Consider the following 16,165-nt stretch of genomic DNA (forward strand, 5'->3'; position numbering starts at 1 on the left):
GGCGAGGGCAGAGGGGGAGGGGAAGGGGCTGCTGCCTCCTTTCCCAAATCCGGTCCCTAACCGCCCCCTCCCCCGTCGTCTACTCGCTTTGTACAGTCAAAACAGAGCTAGCGGCCAATTGAGGGGGACGGGAAGCAAAGCCGACTAACGCCTGGCCCCCTCCAGCCGGCCCCCAGGCCCCTGCCCCCCCCTCCCCTTTCCCACTTCTCTCCTCGCTCTAACCTCGCCCCCATCCCCCGCTCATTTCCTCTCGCACCCGGGCTCGCCAATCCCTCCTTCCAAGCCCCTCTTCCAGCCCTGGTCTTCCTCTCAGGCTTGCCCCCCTTCTCCCCAAACTCAGTCCTCTCCCCTCCCTTCACCCTACCCCCTTCCTTCCTCTTCCCCTCCCCCAGCCCCTAACTCCCCTTGTTCCTCCCCACCCGTTCGCCCCTTAACTCTGTCTCCGCCCACTCTGCGTCGGCCCCTGGGTCGGGGCTGCGCTCCACGTGTGGACGGTTGCGCTCCAGCCCCCACTGACAGCCGCCGCCCGCCGGCCCGCCCCACGCCCCGCCGGGCCTCAAAACCCCCGCGCCGCGCCCTCGCCCGCCGCATCTTCCCCGGCGTTCAGCCTCCTGCCCTCCCTCTCACCGGCGGCTCGCCCTGGCCCCGCACACCTCAGCTCGGCTTCTTAGCCGCCGCCGGCGCGTCGCTGCCCCGCGGGACTCCAGGCGAGCCGGGAGGAGACCCTCTTCTTTGGGGGACGACTTTTGTTTGTTTGCCGGCTTCTTTCTGGTGAATTTCGCAGCTTTCCAAGATCTGTTCCCGGAGCGCACGGGAATCCGCCGAGGCGCTGCGTGCAGGCCCTTTTTTTCTTTTGAGGTCCGCTTTCTTTGTAACTTTACGCCGCGGCTGCTCGGGTTACTTTTGTAATTTCCCGCCCCCGCCCGCTGGCGGTCCTGGAGTCGCTCGGGGCCGTGGCCCGGGGGATGCAACGTGGACCGCGCGGGGCTGCCGGCCGCACCGCCGCCGCGCCTCGCCGCCCGCTGCGCTAGAGCCCGCGTCCCGCCGGCAGCCCGGGGGCCGGCGCTCGGTCCGGGGCTCCCGCTACTGCAGGGAGCCCGAGCCCCAGGGAGTCTCGGGAGCCGACGGAGGGCTTGTTAGACCCTGACTTTTTTTCAGGCCGCGCAGATTTTGTCTCCCAGCACTCCCCGCTCCGCGGACCCTGGTCCGCGCGCTCTCGGCGCCCGCGATGGGGAGACGGCGGCGGCTGTGTCTCCAGCCCTACTTCGTGTGGCTGGGCTGCGTGGCGCTCTGGGCGCAGGGCACGGCTGGCCAGCCCCAGCCTCCACCGCCCAAGCCGCCCCGGCCCCAGCCGCCGCCGCAACAGGTCCGGCCCGCGGCGGCGGGCTCTGAAGGCGGGTTCGCTGTGCCCGAGTACCGTGAGGAGGGCGCCGCAGCGGCCAGCCGCGTCCGCAGGCGAGGACAGCAGGACGTGCTCCGAGGGTAGGTGGGCAGGAGGCCGGGGGGAACCTACGCTTGGCAGCTTTCCATCCCACCCCTCCCTGAAACCAGTTCTGGCGGCTAGACCCGGGCCCCCTCCACCAGAATCCAGAGGACTCCCAGGAGCGCCTCCCCCTTTTCCTCCGCAGCTCAGCCGGCAAAAAGCCCTCCCTCGGGGGGTTGGGTCGAAGGCCCCCGGGTGCGGATGGTAGAGCGCAGGCTCTGCCTGCGGTGCGGGAACAGGTTCCCAGTGTCGGGCGGAGGGCGGGCTTGAGTCCACTCCGCTTCGGGGCTGGTGGAGCTTGCCTGCTCCCCCCCCGTCGGGCGCGCAGCTCTTGAGCCTTTTGTTTGAGAACGATTGCGGGGCTTACGGTTCGCTCTAATCATCAGACTCCAGCGCTTCACCTTCCGACGCGCGTTCCTTGACACGTCGGGGCCAGAGTGGATTAAGAAGGGACGGATTTGGGTACGAGGGCCGGGATTTTTGAAACAGAGTGTTCCCTTTGTTCTCTGCATCCGGAGGCTAGAGTAGTAGGAAATTATATGTTTCCATGTTTCTTTTCGCCCTTTAAAAAGGCAGTAAGGGAGGGCAGATGAAAAGTAAGGTTTAGACGTTTCCGACCCTCCCGCATTCCAGCCCATTTACTTCCATGTCTGTGCACCGGAGCCCCAAGAATTTGAAGTGCAGTTTTGGTTTGTTTGTTGTCCCGAAATCTTTTCGCTCAGGGTTTTTGCTTGGGAAAACCGCTAGTGTGTTACCATACAACTTCCCTACGTGTGTGTGACCTCGCTTGTCCATCGCAGGCCCAACGTGTGCGGATCCAGGTTCCACTCCTACTGTTGCCCGGGATGGAAGACGCTTCCTGGAGGAAACCAATGCATTGTCCGTGAGTGCTTGATTGGGATCCCAGCTTGGGCAGCGCGCTTGACCCCATGTCAGGGCCGAGTTTTGGATTCAGTTGTCCCGGACACAGAGTTGCTTTTAGAATCCACTGGCCACAAAGCAGTGATAGTTAGGGACGTGGCCCCATTTGAGTGTTGGGGAAGAAGCAGCCGGTTTACATCAGTTTCGACTTCGCTTCTAGACTCTGTTGAAGGGCAATAATGATAAAGGTTTCAAAGATACTTGGAAGTTTTATCTTTCTGTGTCTATTAATACAAACTGAAGGGGGGAGTACAGCAATTCCCTAGATAACTCAAAACCACTTTTTCCTAAAGGAGTCCAGATAAGACCACAATGTGATTATGTAAATTATCTGGCTTTTGACTGCATGAGGTTTAGGCCTTTTGAAGATCAAGCTTTCTTAGGCCTTTGTACAAAACCACTTTATTATCTCTGGTTTCATCTCAACAGCCACATAACGTAGATACGAAAGGAACTCCCATAGGGAGTTACAGTTGACCCAGGTCAACAAAATTTTTTAAAAGAACTCTTCCCAAATGGCTTGACCTTTATTTTTTTTTTTTAAGATATTTAAATTTAGGATTTACAGGCCCCACATCCCATAGTGTACTGTAGATTTCCAAAGTGTGAGGCTTAGAGTTTCCAAAGTTCTGCATCTCTGACCTTCAAAGTTTTATTCTTTTATTTAGTTTCCAAATTGTGTACCTAGCTCTCCCAGGTTCTAACTGGAGAAGTTATTAGTTACTAGCCTCATAGTGATGGACCGTGGGATGTCTTATTTCACATGCCTGTGAATCTGTGAGTTGAAGTGTGACCAGCCTTCTCCTGTGTATTTATCTAGCAGTCACATTTGTCTTGTGGGGAGGAGAGCCAGGTATCATAGACAGCACATTCATTTTGAGCCATTCTTGACTTTAGATTGACCTTCGTATTCTCCAGGGAAAAGATAATTATGCAACTGTGAACAGAGAAAAAGGGCAAGCCACACTAGGCAAGGGATAATAAGGATGTAGTGGCATTTCCGACTCTATATTTATTGGTTTTGTGGGTTTGAGATAGACCCTTCATGTTATTTCATTGCAGCTTTTAAAAAGGAATGAAGTCTCCTGTGTTGTGAAGAGTGTTTCTTATAATTTTTTCTACCCTAAAATCCCACAATTTCCAGTAGGGAGGCAAAAATGGGAAAAAAATGTGTGAAGTGATGCATGAATATTTTAAATAAATCCTCTGATGATAAGCCTTTATTAAAAAGAAAGGAAGGGTATTGCATTCTTTTTTCCCCAACACAGAAATCATGGATTGTGAGGCATATATGGAGGGTGTATTTACTCTTTCAGGCCAGTAGGGCATTACTTTGCCTGCTTTAAATTTAACATGGTTCCTAGAATCCTGTAACAGCTAATGTCACTCACCACACACCTGCCATACTAGCTGGGATGACTTAGGCACTGCGGAAAGTCTGACTCACTGAATGTAATGAATGAGACTGCCATTATTGAGTTGGAGAGCAGCCGAGAAGAAGGGATCAGTTTATGGTATGTGTTGAAAATCTGTAAAGTCAGATTTTATTGGATCGGTGTGGAATGGGAATTCCAGAGAACAGAGCCTTCCAGAATATTTGAAGTAGAAATATATATGTACATGTATGTGTGTGTGTGTATATATACATATATATATATATATATCCCTCTGAGTGTCTGCTTTAAATACTTACAGTTTTTCAGTAACATTGTGCTCTTTACTTGTTTAGAAGAACAGCTTTGGAAATCTCAGAGCAACGGTGACTATTGTAGCCTGCATTTCTACTACTTGAAATATTTGGGTACCTATGAAATACATTGGAAATTACATGCATCATAAATCTCTAAAAAGCATAAATTTTGAAGTTATCTTTGTATCTCCAAGAAATATATATATATATCACTTATATATATCGAGCACTTAGAGTTACCTACAAAAATATTAGCATATTAAAAAAGTAATTCAAATACCCAAGAGTATAAAATAGAGGAAGAATGTAATGCTTTTTTATTCTCTTGTATGGATCTCACATAAATTTTGAATTTTAGTATTTTCTGTTAAATTTAGTAGTGCAATTATTTTTGACATTTAAAATGATAATATATGGAGGTAATAACCAAATTGAAAGCATTATCAAGTCAAAATCAAGAATTTTCATTCTAGGATTTCCTGGTGATAATAAGTTATTTATTAGATTTATTGAATTTCCACCATTTAGCAAAAGACAAAGCTCTGAGGCAACTTACAAGAAGAGAGAAGTAAAATACAAACCGAATAGGAGGACCAAAGATTAATTATTTCATTTATACATCAGCATTCTTTCTTGATAGAAAGATATTAAAAATGATTACCTTCTAGAATTTTAATCTGTTTGGTGTTGACCAGGCTTCTTGAAGTGGTAAAGATAATAAAAGAAAAATGTATTTCTCAAACTACTGGAAACCTAATGCATTTTGATTTGAGTTTCTGTGTTTGTTGTTAGTGTTCTTAGCTGTGGCCTGCAAAGATCATTGAAGTACTTCTGAACTTGCAAATATTTGTTTCCAAAAAAAATGGAATTGACTTTCTCACTTTTCATTTGTTTCTTCCTAATCTTGTTAGAACTTGAAGCAGTGGGAAAGTTTATTAATTTATTTGTGAAATTTTGCTATGAAATGCATTTTGGTCAGTGGAATGGGAAAGGGTTGGCCTGAAATCATAGCATTTGAACCTAAAAAGACCTCAGAATACTCCCACGATAATCCCTTTGTTTTATTTTACCAAGAAGAAAACAAAACCCAGAGAAGCTGTGTGGTCTTTTTGTAAGTTTGTAATGGGGCCATGGCACAGCAGGAACTGAGCATCAAACTCTTTTCGTCCTATGTACTCTTCACTGTGCTGCGCATCTACTCCCAGCATCGGAGAAACCCTAACACCCATGTCTTCCTTCCCTCTCCTTGGTTATTTCTGGGTCTCATGGTTTCCATGATGGTAGGATGGAAAAGTAGTTAGGTGAGGCATCTCATAGTTTGAGATGAGTGTGAGGAGAAAGGGCCTGCACACTCTCGCTTCTCACGGGCTCACAGGCATTGAGCTCACACCTGTGCTCATGACTGGGCTCTGTTGTCTGAGGATGACCAGTCTCCAGCCATGAGTCCTTCCTTGGGTTTAGGGCCTGGGTAGGGGTACTTTGTAGATCACCTAAGCCTCGACCAAATGGCAGCCTGCTGCGGGTGAGGGAGCTTTGAAATAAAACAGTATTTTAGTGGACATGTGTCACTGGAACATTATTCGTGATCTGAAACTGTAGCACATTTTAAAAATTAGTAGTCAACTCCATGGCAGGAACCATGTTCTTACCTAAAACTAGTTTTCTATCTTCACACTAGGATCTATGACATTTTTATTTATAAGGAGTGCTAATGGAGATGCTGGTCATATTACATGGATGTCAAATGGCAGTTTGGAGAAGAAAAACAATGACTGAGCTCACTTCTGTGTTTTTTTTTTTTTTTTTTTAAGATTTTATTTATCTGAGAGAGTGAGCGAGTGAGAGAGAGAATGAGCAGAGGGAGGACCAGAGGGAGAGCGAGAAGCAGACTCCCTGCTGAGCAGGGAGCCAGATGCAGGACTCCGGGATCATGACCTAAGCTGAAGGCAGATGCTTAGCCTACTGAGCCACTCAGGCACCCTGAGTTAGCTTACTTCTATACAGCACGCCCTTTACATTATTGGGGGTCTCCGATCTCTTTGAAAATTGTGACACCCCTGTCTAGCAAAAGACACGTGCACATTTACATGATGTTTATAGCTAGTTTGAGAATGTTCCCAGACCCTCCTCTTGTCCTCATGGATCCAGGCATGGAGCATTAAAACACATAGGCTTTGTGCACAAATAAGGAATTCAGTTGTGGGTATAGAGATGAATCTCTCAGCTCTTAAATGAACTGACTCTAAATATGGGAGAGACTTCCCATTTGAAGGCACTCTGCTAATGATTTTGAGGATCCATGGTATGTGCTGTGTCAGTGAGCCTAACATTCTTTGCTGTGATGACCCTCATACCTTGGAGGTCACAGCTGCAGGAGGCTTTGAGTCTCCTTCCATCAAAATGTCGCAGCAGCTTTTCTGACCAGCAGGAATAGGCTAGGTTGTGGTGATAGCATGGGAGAAGAAAGGCTGGAGGAAGGAGAGAGGGATTTATTAAGGAAAACAAAGATTGATGATGGGGCAGGTCAGATACCAGCTGGGAAGGAATGTGCATGGAACCCCTGGGGCTTGGCCAACTGGTTAGGGCTTGGAGTCTCTGGCTCAGCCCATTTTATATTTTCTATGTCTTGTGAAGGCCTTTTCCACAGTGGGCTATGTTTTCTGAGGGTATGCAGGACCTCTGGGTTTCCTCAATCCTTCCAGCTTCCTATGACCCAGACTGTCATCTTGTGGTAAATTCTGTGTATAAACACTCTGCCTTGAATGGAAAACATGACCTGTATTGATAGGAGAGTTAAAGGATTATGGAACTTGAAGTAGTTTCATTTGTTTGCACGTTATCATAAGGATATTTGTGAGACTTAGTCTCATGTCTACAATGGGTAATTTTGCTGCATATCTGAAATCAGACAGTACTTATCCTGTATTTTTTGTCTTAGTTTTTCAGGTTTATTGTTGTTGACTGTAGCTTTCTTGTTTTGTAAACTGTGGTTTATTACCTAATTATTCCTTCACTTTCCTATTGTGCTTCCTACAGCAATTTGTAGAAATAGTTGTGGAGATGGATTTTGTTCGCGTCCTAACATGTGTACTTGTTCCAGCGGCCAAATATCACCAACCTGTGGATCAAAATCAAGTATGTTTCTTAGAGGTGACCTTACTTACTGCATTGTTCTGAAGCTTGTGAATAAATACCAAATGTCCTTTTCAACAAGGATATGCATCGATGATTATTTTCCTATCATTAACTAGATCTGCATTAATCTTTGGAGTAAAAATCTTCAGTGACTTAATTGTTGCCACCAACAACTAAAGGGGAGTGATTTTTTATTAAGCAGTATGGTTTAATTCTGGTCCAGAAGCTATGTCTCTCTGCAGTAAAAGCGCCCGGATTCAGTGGAAAAGAAATTCTTTGTGAATAAGAACTGTAACTTACTGGGTTTTTATTCTGTGCCAGATACTGTTTTATGTTTTTGACTATAGCATTTTATTTTATCTTCACATGAAAACTATGAGGTACTATTATTATCCCATTTTATAGAGAAAGGAGTTTGGCACATGTGAATTTAGTAACTTACCCAGGGTAACATAGATTTGAATCCATGTATTCTGATGCCTAAACCTATAGGCTCCAACTCTAGGCTCTATTTATTGCCTTTGCATAATCCTGTAGTTCATGTCCTGTTTCGTGGGTGAACTAAAGGAGAAGGATAAGAGGATTGGGTTGACAATGAATATTATATAGTGACCAGATGCTTAACATATATTAACTCTGCTTTACACATATTAGCTCTCAGCGGTCCTATAAGATCACAATGGTGGACTAGAATTGTGTTATTCATGACCCAATTCAGGATTGTCAGGTCTTCAAGATAAATCTTTTAGGCCAGTGTTTAAGATAATATTATAACAAGGTGGAAGCAGATACTGTTTATTTAATTGTTCAGTAATTAAATAAAATTTTAAATCTGCCTCAAGCCAGAGTGACGTTGTTTTATTTTTAACATTTATCTCTCCAAATTTTCTCTCAGAAGAGGTAGTAGAGAATGTGTCTTACTCAGAAATTGAAGATTCAAGACTTAAATGACCAATGTCATTGCCTTCTGATGAAACTTCTGTGTAAAAACTTCTAGTTTCATTTTCTCTGAAAATAATGTGTCATTTTCTCAGTGTTTTAAAGTTCTTCTTCACAATTCATCCAGGCTTTCTTGACCACCCTGATTAGCAGATTTCCTCCAGTGCTTTCAGGAACCTTTCTGGTTTGACTGCCTGGAAGATATTCTTACCCATATTTTCATTAATCCGTTGTCTTAGTTTACTCATATGTGCCTTCAGGAAAAAAAAAATCCTGGAGAAATTTTACAGTTCAACTTCTTAATCCTCCTCCTGAGCAGCTAAATATTCACTGGCCTAACCCTCAGTTTATGGTATATAATTTCATAGGGAATCCCTGAATTGCCATGGCCTTGGGTAGTACCCCCTTTTCATCAGGAATGTTTCTCTTTTCCAGTCCTTATCCTGTTCCACTCCCCCAAGGCATTTAGCACCATTATTTGCCCTCTTTATGAAATACTCTTTTTCCTCCACTTGTGCAGTATCCATGGCCACAGTGTTCCTTTTCTTGATTATTATTTTTTAGTCTCCTGTCTGTATCTTCTTCATTAGACTTCAACTCAGGGTTTGGGGTTCTCAACAGTCTGGCCTCCCTGGGTGAACTCATTTGCATATATGCTTCAACTACTACCAATACGTTGCTAACTCATGGTAATTGTCTCCAGAATAGATCCCTCCATTGAGCCTCCTATTCACAGGCTCCATTTCCTAGTCTACATCTCCACTGGAATGCACATAGTACACGTCTGAAACTTGATAGCAGGGAATTTGATTCGTTGTTGCCCACAGTCTACTTCTTCCAGTTTCTCTTGCTTCAGCAAATGCCATTGCCCTCTACCCAGTGCCTAAGCAACTGTTTCTCTTTCTCTTTACTTTCTTCCTCCTTCTCTCATGTTGACTCTTTTAACAAGACCTGTGGGTTCTGTTGGAAAACATATCTCAAATGCATCTTCTCCTTTCCATCACCACTGATACCCTGTGGTTCAGCTCCCCTCATCTCTTACCTGGAGTGTTGTAGTAACTCCCAATGGCTTCTCTGGCTTACACTCTTGCCCTCTTCAGATCTGTTCTCTGCAAAGAAGCTACAGGCATCCTTTAAAAATACAAATTGCATCACTTTACTCTCTTAAACCCTTCCAATAACTTCTTTTGCATTTGGGATATAATGCCAACCCTTCCATGGCCTGGGAGACCTTGCATTATCTGGCTGGCCTCTCGATGCGTCTCTAAGATCTTTTCTTCCCAGCCTGACTCTTTATAATCATATGACTCTTTCAGTTCTTCAAATAGAGGAAACTCTCCACCATCTGAGGGTCTTTTTCAATTTGGTGGTTCCTCTCCCTGTGAGGTTCCTCTCAGGTACTTCTCACGCCTGGCTCATTCTCTTCCTTCAGAACTCTTCCTAAGTGTCACATCAGAATGGTCTTGTCTCCCTCCTGTCTAGGTTCCTCCTTGGTTCCAGGCTATTCTCCTTTACAACACAGTTTCCTCTGGAGAACTTGTCACAATCTCTAATGGCATTGTAGTGTTTGTTTATTTGTGTTTTGTCTGTCTCTCTATGGGAATGTTAGCTCCATGAAGGTGGATACTAAGTCTTCCATTATAGCAGGGTGCTGAGCCCATAGGGCGGGCAGACACTCAGCCCCTGCATCCTGAATGGATACACAAGTGCCTCCCACCTCCTAGAAACTATGCTACCAGTTGCCACATACTGATTTCTTTGAACACTGAAAGTGTAATCTATTTTAAATGCCTACGGAATAACATTGTAACAGACGCGTGCATGTGTGCACTTACACAAATAAGTATATATGTGGGTCATAACATTTCTGTCGAATATATTTGTCATTGAATTGGAGATTTAGTATAGTTTAATAACTCACAGATACTAAAATTTCAGTGATTAATAGTTTTATATTTTGTTGTTGTTGTTGTTCATTGCAGTTCAGCAGTGCAACGTTAGGTGCATGAATGGAGGAACCTGTGCGGATGATCATTGCCAGTGTCAGAAGGGATATATCGGAACTTACTGTGGACAACGTAAGGAACATTGGAATGGACTTCATTTATTAGAAATTATTTGATTTACTGGGTTTTTCATAGTAACTCAAAACTGAAGGACCTGTAAAGCCTGTGATCATTAAAAAAATAACTTTATGTAGTAAGCCATACCTTACAGCTAAATTTCTAATTTTTGTTATAGAAGATTTTTTTTCTCTTTTAAGATTTTTGTATTTTAGAGTGTTGATGTTGAATCCCACTAGTACTTCCTCAGATTTGACCCATATCACAAGTTAATATTTACTCACTTTTTAAAAAAAAATCTTGCTCCATGAAACATGAATACCTTCCTGAAGACATGGTAAAGATTGTTGTGATTTCACTCTCTTTAGGATATCCCAAAATTAACCCAAGGAGAGCCAATCTTTTAAATTGTCTTTTGCTCATATATATTTAATTATGTAATGAAACAGTGCAGCGCTCTGAAATGATTTTTAAAACATCATATTTCATTGTGAAAGAGGGAGCTTTAATCCAGTTAATAAGGTCTCCTCTTCACTTACTAGAGAATATTCTGTACTAATTAAGAAATAACTTTTTAACAAGGATGTGGGGATGATCGCTCTTGGATTATGACATATCACTGGAGAACACTGGAGGTTTGGGTTTCCCAAATTGTGGGACTCTTTCAAGAATTGCCATATTTTTAAGTGTGGATGAGTAGAAGGACATGACATTAAAGACCGTTGAATCATAAATAGTGACAAAGTGCCTTCTCATTTCATTTGGATTTCAGGGTCTAGATTTACTGCTAATCTTCAGGGTCTCCCTAAGAACTTCTTGTCAACCTTTTTAACATAGAAAGACCAAGTAGTAGGTGTGCAAGAACATCTACCTTGTTTTAAGCTAATCTTATTTTTGTTGGAATTTTAAAAACTGAAAAAAAAAATGGTTTTCAGTATGCATAAAGCATAAAATTAACTATTTTAACCATTTTTACATGTCCAGTTACATGGCATTAAGTATATTCACATTGTTGTATAACCATCACTGCCATCCATCTCCAGAACTTTTTTGAGTTGCAAAACTGAAACTCTGCCCAGTAAACAGACTCCCCATTTCTCCCTCACCCAGCTCCTGGCAGCCACCATTCTACTTTCTCTCTCTATGAATATGACTGCTCTAGCCACCTCAGATAGGTGGAATCATACAGCATATGTCCTTTTGTGATGAGTTTATTTTTACTTAGCATAATGTGTTCATGGCTCATCCATGTTAGAGTATATTTTAGAATTTCCTTCCTTTTTAAAGCTGAATAATATTCCATTTTGTGTACATACCATAATTTGTTTTTATCTGTTTACATGAATGGACACTTTAGGTGCTGTCACCTTTTTTTTTTTAATTAAAGACTTTATTTATTTATTTGACGAGAGAGAGAGAGAGCACAAGCATGCACGGAGGGAGAGGCAGAGGGAGAAGCAGACTCCCCACTGAGCAGGGAGCTGGACGTGGGGCTTGATTCCAGGACCCTGGGATCATGACCTGAGCCGAAGGCAGACGCTTAACCCACTGAGCCACCCAGGCACCCCAAGGTGCTGTCACCTTTTGGCTTTTGTGAATATGGATGCACAGCCATCCATTTGGGTCCCTGCTTTCAGTTCTTTTGAGTACCATACCCAGAAGTAGAATTGCTAGATCATGTGCTAATTCTGTTTTTAATTTTAAGAGCTGCCTTATGTTTTCCTCAGTGGCCACCCCATTTTACAGTCCTAGCAGCAGTGTACAGGGGTTCTAAGTTCTCCACATTCTCACCAACGCATATTTCCATTTTGTTTGTTGGTTTTTGTGTGTGTGAGTGAGATAGCCATCCTAATGGATGTGAAGTGGTATCTTCTTGTGGTGGTTGTTCTTAGTAAGATTGCCTTCCAGGTATTAGGGTAATACAGCTTTCCCTTTATAAATGCTATGGAGTTTTCTTTTAAAATAATTGAAAATAAGTAGGTGAATCAATTTAAAGAAAAATACTTTGTTCAGGTCAGGAGTCAGCCACCTTTTTCTGTAAAGGCCAGATAATATTTTAGACTTAGTGGTTTCTGTCACGACCACTTGGCTCTTCTGTTACAGTGCAAAAGTGACCATAAACCATATGTAAATGAAAGAACTTGGCTGGGTTTCAGCAGGACTTTATTTTTGGGCACTGCAATTTGAACTTTATACCATTGCCATGTGTCACAAAAATATGATTCTTCTCTTGATTTTCCAACCATAGAAAAATGTGAAAACTGTTCCTAACTCATGGACAATACAAAACGGGTGGTGGGCCAGATCTGACCTGTGGGCCGTAGTTTACAGACCCCTGTGTAGGCAGCTTTCAGGTATGGCTATAGCTGTTAAGATAATCTGAGACTGACAAGTGTGGTAAGTGGAGTGTTAAGGGATTTGAGAGAATACACCGCACTGAGGCCAGTTTTCTTGCAGGAATAGGAGATGCCAGTGTAGGGTGTTGGGCTAGGGTTGGCCAGGCAAGAGCAGCAAATAGCTGAACAACAGTGTAACAGATATCGTAGCAAACTTTCTTTTTTCATGGATGATTTCTTTTCTACGTTTTCTTCAAATATTTAGGTATTTTTCTAATTTTATACAATGGACTCCAGTTTATAACCACTAAAAAACAAAAACAAAAAACAAAAAAACAAAAAAACCTGTGAACACAATATTTATAAGGAAGCAGATTTATACCTTTTTAATACCTAAACAGACTGATTGTATTCCTCTTCTGTAGAGTTCAGTAGCAATCGAAGAAACACAATTATCCTTCCTGAAACTCAACCTTTTGTTGTGTAGGGAGAGAAAATCATAATTACTTTAGAATTACAGGAGGAAGAGCCTTGCCTCAACTTATCTTTCAGAGTATTTGCTCAAATCTATCATGAAACCAGCCACTGTCAGCCTGAATTCAGCTGCTGTATCTGTCTGGGGCATATCTGTGTGTATATGTATTTTCCTGAAGATTCTGCAGAAAGAGTTCCAGCTGCTGTGTCCCTTCCCTGCTCTTTGCACAGAAATGAAAGTAAAGGTGCTTTTATGTTCTTCTGCCCTGTGCCAAACCATACCGATGTCCCCCCCCCCCCCCCGCCACTTTTCAGTCAGGGGAAAGGAAAAAGCACTGGGTCAGAAGAGCAGCATATATGAAAATTTGTTTACTATCTCATGAGACAAAACTATAATTGCCCAACATTTACTCAGGGTTAATAGAACATATGGTGAGCAAACAAGATGACCTAAAAGATCCCATTTTAGGTCAGTGGGAAAAGTGTTCTAGACAGAGGGAAAAGCAGATTCATAGGACCTGTGGTGGGAACAGATTTCACATGTTTTGTAGATAGTAAGAAACCCATGTGCCTAAAGAGATGAAAGGAGGTAATTGTGGGAGGTGAGTTCAGAGATGGTGGTGGACGGCCTTACCCACCAAGGAAAGAAATCAGGACTCTAAATATTATGGGGAGCCACTGAGGTAGTTTGAACAGTGGAGTGATATGATCTGATTAACTTAAACTAATCACTCTGGCTGCTACTGGATTGTAGAAAGGGTGAGAGAGAACATGAAAGGTGAGTTAACAGCTTCTTGGTGCTGGTGCATGGTGCTGGCATAATTGAGCATGTGGGAAGTGCTAGTCTTGGACTTGTATTCGGAGGTAGAATCTATGGAAGGAAGTGTGTGCTGATGGAGTGGGTGCGCTGCGGGGGGAAAAACAGACACAAAGATCCATGATGACAACTGGAGGATTTGGATGGAGCTCCAGAGTGAATGGTCATGTCATTTCCTGAAATGGGAAGACTGAGCAGGGTGTGGGTTAGGCAGAGCTGCAAACACGGGATGGGAAGAGTTTTGTTTTGGACTTGGTAGTTTAAAAAATCTGTTAGACCTCCAATTGGAAAGATGTATGAGCTAAGATCTTCGGAGAGAGCTGAGGGAGATACGAACTTGGGAGCATGTAGACTGAATTTTTATATAGATAATAGGTTAATTATAGGCCTGGGTGAAGATCACTGGGAAGTTGGTGTGGAGAGTACATAGCATGGTTTTTTCTCGATTGCCTTTTGCTTTATCCCACACCAGGTGTAAGCATTTCTTTCTTCCTGGTGGTCAGCCTTCTTTCCATGGTAGAAATTTAGGCATATTCACATTTCTTTCCAACTCCAGCTGAAATGTAAATTTCCATTTCTGTTATGTTCTGTTACAAGAACAACTACTTCATAAAATAACTTTCATCATAACTCATTCTTAAGAAGGAAAATTACCTTTTATTTTTTTATTCTACTTTTATATGCATTGTCCACTTCTTTTGCTGTTTTTGTTCTTCATTGTAAACTTTGGACGATGGAGAACAAGTCTTATTTTCATACAAATACTCTGTAGAATAAAAGAGAAGGAGAATTAAAGTTTGTAGAACACTTTCAATGTGCAGCCACTGTGCACTTTGTTTTATACATCATTTTATTTAATCTTCAAGCCCCTCTCAGGAAGGATCTATTAACTCGATTTTCAGCATGGGTCTCGTGAGAGAACACGTCCGGGAAAGTGATTTCCATTTATATTTCTTACACCTTGATGATATTGAAAGTAAATTTCTCGCATCATAATTAATTACATTAGATAAGGGCTACCTCTTTGCAGTATGTGTTTTTAGCATTTGCAGTGTTCAAGTGCCGGCCGTTGTTTCTGTGGAGTTCCACACCACTGAGACTTCTCTGACAGGTTTTTGTTTTCTTCCACATTCCTGTCCACCCCCATCTTTCTCATGCTTCTCATAACCTTTATTTCCTTTCCTTTATCCTCTGTATTTGTTCATCCAGTTTATTGCCCGGCCCATATTGCAGGACAGGGATGAGTTGCACATGCTGTGTAAGCACAAATGAAGAAGCAGAAAGGTGTGGTTCTTCCAGAGATGCACTTGTGCAGATGTACGGAGAATCCTTCCCGCTTTTGAGCAAAGCCTGATACAGACAAAGGATTTTAAAGCCCCTGGCACAGTGGTGCTTTAAGATAAAGAAGTCTTTTGTTTCAAAGCATGTTTTCGTTTTGTACTGTTAGCAGAACAGAAGCCACTTGGAAGCATTCTGGATGAAAATAGGTAATCCAGCTCAGTATTCGTGGTAAGGAGATAGCAACACTATTGCATTTTTAGATATCAGTTTATATATTGAGCTTCCCTTTTTCGATATGTACCTCATTTGAAGTGCACACAGATGTGCTTTGCCCCCTCACTTGGCTTTAATGTTTTAAGCTCTGTTTTTTGGGCACAAGTCATAGAATATAATCCTCTTCATCTGTGAGGACAGTGTTTATGTTCAACAAGGTGGGTGGGTTGATAGACAAGCTCTTAGTACCAGTATTTTCTCTTGGAGTAGGCATGATTCTTGGATTCAGCTGCCATCAGGAGAGTTTGTAGGAATAGTGATTTTTCAGGGAATGTCCAGAATGGTCTTTAGGGAGTGGTCTTCTCTTTGTGGTTCTGGCTGCTGAGGGTGGTGCAGTGGGGGAGGGGAGCCACTCAGGCTCAGTTCTGGCTCCCTGGCTCCCTGGCCCCACGGAGCCTGAACTGAATCCTGGTCTCCCTGGTGACAAGTGGAAAGGAGTGAAAGAGTGTATGCTGCCTGTGTTCGCCTTAAAAATTTTGATTTGGGGTTAATTTTTTAATAAAAATATTTCTTGTATTGACACAGTGAGGTTTTTTTCCTTCTTTCCTTTTATATCCTGTACATACTATGTACACATTAGTTATCTCTCTTGGTGTTTCTTTGCTGAATTGATGGTATTCCCCCCAGCCCCCACTGTTCATGTTAGTTTTTTTCCTTTTCTTATTTACCCACCCCGGTCTTTTTTCTTCGGGGTGGGGGGTGCTTTTTTCTTCTCTTTGTTGCCATATCCTCTTTATTTTTCCATATCACATC

At 43.1% G+C, this 16,165-nt stretch overlaps 1 protein-coding gene across 2 annotated transcripts in view; it reads left to right on the top strand.

Annotated features, from left to right (window-relative positions):
* The first annotated feature begins 632 nt into the window (after window positions 1–632).
* FBN2 (fibrillin 2) overlaps window positions 633–16,165 on the top strand; it is a 247,723-nt gene continuing 232,190 nt past the window's right edge. For both annotated transcript variants that reach the window (XM_032425314.1, XM_032425315.1), the window contains exons 1-4: window positions 633–1,482; window positions 2,284–2,366; window positions 7,131–7,229; window positions 10,151–10,246. In XM_032425314.1, the coding sequence (XP_032281205.1) occupies window positions 1,229–1,482; window positions 2,284–2,366; window positions 7,131–7,229; window positions 10,151–10,246 (532 nt within the window). In that variant the 5' untranslated portion in view covers window positions 633–1,228. The remainder of the gene's footprint in view (window positions 1,483–2,283; window positions 2,367–7,130; window positions 7,230–10,150; window positions 10,247–16,165) is intronic.

This window comes from Phoca vitulina, unplaced genomic scaffold, assembly GCF_004348235.1.
Source record: "Phoca vitulina isolate PV1807 unplaced genomic scaffold, GSC_HSeal_1.0 scaffold32, whole genome shotgun sequence".
In the NCBI taxonomy this organism is placed as follows: Eukaryota; Metazoa; Chordata; class Mammalia; order Carnivora; family Phocidae; genus Phoca; species Phoca vitulina.